General features: G+C 61.3%; 1 protein-coding gene across 1 annotated transcript in view; it reads left to right on the top strand.

Moving 5' to 3' along the window:
• Positions 1–5,946, top strand: part of MYL9 (myosin light chain 9) — a 7,658-nt gene that overhangs the window by 1,256 nt on the left and 456 nt on the right. Inside the window, exons 2-4 of the mRNA XM_008643472.2 lie at positions 3,960–4,163; positions 5,227–5,388; positions 5,556–5,946. The exon at positions 5,556–5,946 is cut by the window's right edge and continues 456 nt beyond it. Of these exons, the coding sequence (XP_008641694.1) occupies positions 3,980–4,163; positions 5,227–5,388; positions 5,556–5,728 (519 nt within the window). The 5' untranslated portion in view covers positions 3,960–3,979 and the 3' untranslated portion in view covers positions 5,729–5,946. The remainder of the gene's footprint in view (positions 1–3,959; positions 4,164–5,226; positions 5,389–5,555) is intronic.

Genomic DNA, 5,946 nt, shown 5'->3' with positions numbered 1-5,946 from the left:
CCCGGGGTGTGCCGGGGAGGGCGGGCCACCCCCCCGGCAGCCTCGTCAGCACTTCCAGAGGTGGCTCCTGCTGGAGCAGCTTCTGAGGAGCCACCCTTGGGAAACCCTTGGTAGCATATCCCGGGAGATCATAGCTGCTGGATACGTGTGAACATCTCGGGGACGGGGATAGGCTGCTGCCTGTGCCAGAGGAGCTGCCCTGTCCCCTGCCTGCCACTCCTCCTTCGTGCCACTCATCCTGTCACAGCCTCCTCAGCCCAGCAGTGAGCTCCCACTGGGAGAGTGAGCTGGAGCAGCACAGGAGGAGCTGCAGGGGAGGGTGGAAGCAGGCAGGAGGGAGAAGGACGGGGCTGGGGCTGCCCTGGCAGCACTGCCATGTCCCTTTGGCTTGTCCCACCCTCCCCAGCACAGCCAGGAAGCAGCACCAGGATGGAGTTGCTTGCTTGGTTTTTACCAAGGAGGAAACACATGGCAGTTTATATTTCTGATAACAGTGGGTCCTTTCCTCTTTCAAACTAAACTATTTACTAATTTATGAACTCTTTAGGTTAGCCCCATGGTCCCTTGGGCCTGGCTCTCAGGTGGGGGAGGCACAAGCCCAGTGGGAGATCATTTTGCCTCCACTGCAGGAGGCTGGGAGATTGTTTTGGCAGGAGCAGTGGCAGAAGGACAAGGGAATGAGGGCAGCTGGTGAGCTGGGGACCAGATCAGTTTGTGACTGTCATGGTGTCACCCAGCACTGACCTCCTTGGCTCTGCTGCCCAGGATCCACAGTTCCTGGGCTGGAGCAGTGCTGGGATGGGCCTTTCAGCAGGCGGTGCCAGCAGCAGGACCGGTGTCCGTGAGTCTCCCTCTTGCTGAGGAGGAAGCTGGAGGTTTGGTGGCTGCACCACTTGTCTGAGCCAAGTCCACCCCAGCATGCAGGGCAGGATGGCCAGGCATTCCCTGCAATGCTCTGGGAGCCAAGTTTCTGGGAATCCCAGAAGGCATGGCTTCGAGGACCAGGGCAGCGTGGCCATCAAGCCCTTGTGCAGAGCAGGGACTGCTTGAGCTGAATCAGGTCTTGCTGCAGATTCCTGCACAGAATCCATGCACAGGAACCTTTCCCCACACTGACCCAAAAATCTCTTCCCAAGTCCCAGGCAGCCCAAGGCAGCTGTCAAACAGCAGAGGTGGAACGACTGAGCTGGACCTTGGGACTGAGCATCTTTCCAGGGCGCATTCTGGATCAAACTGCAGATCCATCTGCTGTCAAAATCGTACTTAATGCTGCTAAGGAGCACTGTCTCTGTGGAGAGGCTGCCAAGCCATGCTGCTGCTGGTCACAGTCAGGGCAGGGTAAATATTTGGATAATATTAATTCATGCGGTGAGAGCAAAACTCCTGCTTATTTCTATAGTCTTCTGCTAATAATTCTGCTAATAATTTGATGTGCTTTGAAAGCTGAGCCCAGTGCCATGGGCCAGCAGCAGAGCTTTTATTGCTGGCTCTGACTCGGCCTGGTGGAGTTGTGGTGTTGAACTGAGCCGAGGGATGTCAGCAGCACGCGCTGCCTGGGGTGTCACTGCTGCTTGGCAGGGCATGCAGAGAGGGGCTGACCTGCTGCAAAGAGCTCTGTGGTGCTGGAGGAAGCAGCAGGCAGAGATGGACCGGGGGGATGAGGTCTCCTGCTCACCCAGTGTGGGCACAGCTGGGCTCCCCAGTCCTGCTGCTCCCCTTGGCTGGCTGGTGACAAACATCTCTTTCCTGGGGACTGGGAAGGGATGGAGGGTTCGGGGGATGTGGGAGGATTTGGTGGCTGCTGTCAGGTGCTGGGCTCGGCACAAAGGAGGGAGCTGAGGGAGGTGTGGATTCCATCCTGGAATGGGGGGCATATGGGGGATGAGGGAGGACTCCTGGGGACATGGGGGATGTCCCCTGCAGATGAAGGGCCTTGCTTGGACTTGGTGGGTGCTCCCACAGTGGGATGAGAGTGTTCTCAGGGTGTGGGAAGAGTGCCCAGCCCCCTCTGAGCTTGGCTGGTCACCATGGTGTGTTGGGCTGTGATTTGGCACTGCCTGATGCCCCTGGAATGTCCTTCCAGCACAGCCCAGCTCTGGGAACCTGGAGACCACAGCAGGCTGAGGACCAGGCTGGTGGTCCCCTCCCCCAGCCTCTGCCTCTGCTACCCCTTGAGAGAATGATAGCAGGAGGGGAAGGAGAGACCTGGAGAGTGGTTCTGGTGTGGGGAGGGCAGGGGAAGGCTCTTTGAAGGCTGTTTGCTCTGCTCTGGTCCATGCCAGCAGCAGAGGATGTTCCCCAAGACCCCGTGGTCCCCCTGGAGTCAGCACTAAGGACCCAGCTGGGAAGCAGATCCCAGAGCAGCCCAGTCAGGGTGTCCAGCCCAGCAGGGACAGTCCTGGCCTGCAGCTCACTGGGGTGTGTCTCCATGAGATAGGATGTGGCTCCTGGATTGCTCCATCCCAGGGCACTGATGAGGAGCTGAGGTCCTGCTGCCCACCAGGCACGGGGCACACAGAGCACAGGACTGACACTCTGCTCTTCCACCAGAGAATCCCTTCAGGGCCCGTTCATTTGCCATTGCCCCTGCAGCTGCTCCCCAAGCCGGGCGCTGGCCTGGAGGAGGCCCAGGGCTGTGTGTGAGGGAGGAATGGCTGCGGCACAAACACGAGGGCTCGGAGCAGTGTCCCTTCCCTGGGCTGACCTCAGGCCAGCCTGTCCCATAGGCCAAGCTGGGCTTTGCTGCCATCCTGCTGGGCTAAGCCTGGCAGGATTCCCCTGGGAGAAACCTGAGCATCCTCCTGTCAGGCAGCGTGGTGGGCATGTTGAGCTCCCATGGAGCAGGGTGTCCCAAACCCTGGCTGCACCCTCACTCTGCCAGCGTGGGGATGCCACCGACCCCCTGCTCGGAGACTGAGGGGGCCTGGATGCCATCCTGGGGTGGGAGTGGGCTCTCTGCTCCAGCCCTGTTCCTGCTGGGGGCCCCAGTTCTGGCTGGGCACAGGAACCCCCACCTTGGAAGAACCAGGTTTTCCTGCTGTCGTCCTGCCTCGGTGGTGCTTGGGGTCCGCGTGGTCCCTGTGCCATTCCCCATGGGACACACACTGCCCCAGCTGTGTCCCCAAAGGTGGGGCTGTCCCACTGCTGCCCCCCTTCTCCTGGCATTCATCAGCACCATCCTCAGTGCCCTGCGGCCCTGGGGCTGCTTGGCTCCTCTCCCGGCTCTGCAGCCCACCGAGGCCAGTGGTCCCCTCTCTCCTCTGCCTCGGGGCCCTTCCCATGGGCTCCCCGGCCAGGGTGGGGGGCACCTGGACAGAGAGGGCAGCGGCAAGAGGTCTTTGACCCACTGGGAGGTGGGATGGATGGATGGATGGATGGACAGACAGATGGAGGGGCATGGGAAGCAGTGGTATGTGAGGAATGTGCCTGGAGCAGATAACCCCTCCCTGCTGGCTGCTGGGTGCTGGGGCTGCTTCTGTGCCACAGCATGGAGGGTTCGAGGCTGACCCACCAACCTGGCAGCTGGGCTGGGCCTGGGAGAGCCTGCCAGAGCAAGGGGAGGCTGGAGGGGCATGGCCACAGTGCCTGAAGTGTTGAGACATCCATCCCCATGTCCCCGGGACTGGCACCCAGCCCCGTGCTGGGCTGAGCATCTCTCCCTGTGCCCAGACATGCAGAGAGGACAGGCAGTGAGTGGGTTTGGAGGCTGCCTGCAGCCCCTGGGGGACAGTCCTGGGGAAGGGGAGCCAGTGAGCACTGCCTGCTCCATGACTGCCCACGGAACTCGTCAGAGCTCAAGTCCTGCCTGTCCCCATGTCTGACCCTGTGACCACCTCATCTCCCTGTGTTGCTGAAGTGTGTGACAGCTGGGGAAACTGAGGCACAGGACTGGAGGTGCCAGGGGCAGTGTGTCCCTGCCCTGGCCCCCCAGCTCAGCCTCCTGATGCTCCTGCCCCCAGGTAGCCCCCCAGCCACCAAGATGTCCAGCAAACGTGCCAAAGCCAAGACCACCAAAAAGCGCCCCCAGCGCGCCACCTCCAACGTCTTCGCCATGTTCGACCAGTCGCAGATCCAGGAGTTCAAGGAGGCCTTCAACATGATCGACCAGAACCGTGATGGCTTCATCGACAAGGAGGATCTGCACGACATGCTGGCTTCCCTCGGTGAGGACACTCTGCCCTCGTGCCCCGTGGGCCCCTCTGCCCCCAGGAACACCTCGGCAGCGAGGAGAGCTGCAGGGTGACCTCGTGCCCATGCCCAGTGCTGGACAGTGGCTGTGCTGGGATGCCTCAAAGCCTGGGGGAGGATTTCTCTGCTCCACCAGCTGAGCACAGATGGGGTGTTTGTGAGGCATCCAAGGGCAGGCAGCAGCTCTGTGTGCTGCTCACAGGCGCACTCAGGAGAAGGGAAGAGACCCTCGGGGCTGGAGAAGCTCTGCCCTGGGAGCAGCCACCAGCTGCAGCCATGGGGTGTGCGAGTAGTCTCACCCCAGAGTGTCACTGGGGCAGTCCCCTGTGGAACAAAGCCCTCCCGTTGCTCTCAGCTGGGGTGACACAGGCTGGTCTCTGTGCTGGTGAGATACCTGGACTGGTTGAGACTTGCAGGTCTGTGCCCACTCCCTGCCCCAAGCCATTCTCCTTTGCTGCAGACCATGGCTCCCTCCTCCCACTCCCGGCGGTACCTCCACTGCGCTTTGGGAGGTCTGTCAATGATTGACCTGGCAGCCAAACCTGTTCTGGAGGTCCTGCTCGACCATGGGAGGGATCTCGCTCCTCCTGGTGAGCCAGAGCTCTGGGAGCAGAGAGGGGCCGGCGCTGGGGGCACGGACCTCAGCAGAGCAGCTAAACCATCCCCGGTGCACCCGTGGTGGGAGCAGTGCCAGGGACATCAGCAGCATGAGGCTTGTGTGAGGAGATTGCTGCCCCTCTCCTCGGAGCTGCCAGGGGAAGGAAAAGCCATGGGTTTCATTCCAATAACTGCAAATTAATAACTGCACCTCCCCCGAGGCAGAGCTTGTTCCCAGGTGTGGATGAAAGCATTGGGAGAGGTGCTGAGGGGAGAGCACTGGGCACTGCAGAAAATCCATGTTCATGGGGTGGGTGAACAAGAACCAGCAGATCAATTTGCAATGGAAAAAAGCCCTTCCAGCTGTTTGCATGGGCTGAGCCCAGGGATGGGAGCTGGGGGAGCAGGGCCCTGCATCCACCCCCTGCCTGTGTCCCGCAGGGAAGAACCCCACTGATGAGTACCTGGAGGGGATGATGAGCGAGGCACCGGGGCCCATCAACTTCACCATGTTCCTCACCATGTTCGGGGAGAAGCTGAACGGCACCGACCCCGAGGACGTGATCCGCAACGCCTTCGCCTGCTTCGACGAGGAGGCGTCAGGTAGAGCACAGCCCCTCCGCCATGCAGCCAATCCGAGGGCTGGCCAAACCCTCGGGAACGGTCCCCGAACAGCTCCAGAGCGGGGTGTCTTTGGGACAGGTGGGGAAGGGGCCGTGCTCAGCCCTCCTCCTGCCCCCTGCCAACGCCGTCCCCTGCCCTCCTTGCAGGCTTCATCCACGAGGACCACCTGCGTGAGCTGCTGACCACCATGGGGGACAGGTTCACCGACGAGGAGGTGGATGAGATGTACCGGGAGGCGCCCATCGACAAAAAGGGCAACTTCAACTACGTGGAGTTCACCCGCATCCTGAAGCACGGGGCCAAGGACAAGGACGATTAGAGCCCAGGGCCACTCACCCCTTCTGCCTCATCCTGTGCACACCCCCTGCCCCTTGTCCCCCCCTTGCTGCCCCAGATTCCTCCCAGGAAACACCTCCCAGGACCATCACTCTCCATCAGGACACGCTTGGAGGGGACACACTCCCATCACTGTGTGCCCATCCAGCCCTTCCCTCCCATCACGTCTCCCACCCACAGGCCCCCCAGCCTGGCTGTGAC

This window comes from Corvus brachyrhynchos, unplaced genomic scaffold (genome assembly GCF_000691975.1).
Source record: "Corvus brachyrhynchos isolate BGI_N302 unplaced genomic scaffold, ASM69197v1 scaffold661, whole genome shotgun sequence".
Taxonomy (NCBI): domain Eukaryota; kingdom Metazoa; phylum Chordata; class Aves; order Passeriformes; family Corvidae; genus Corvus; species Corvus brachyrhynchos.
This window is presented reverse-complemented; position numbering and strand designations above follow the sequence as displayed.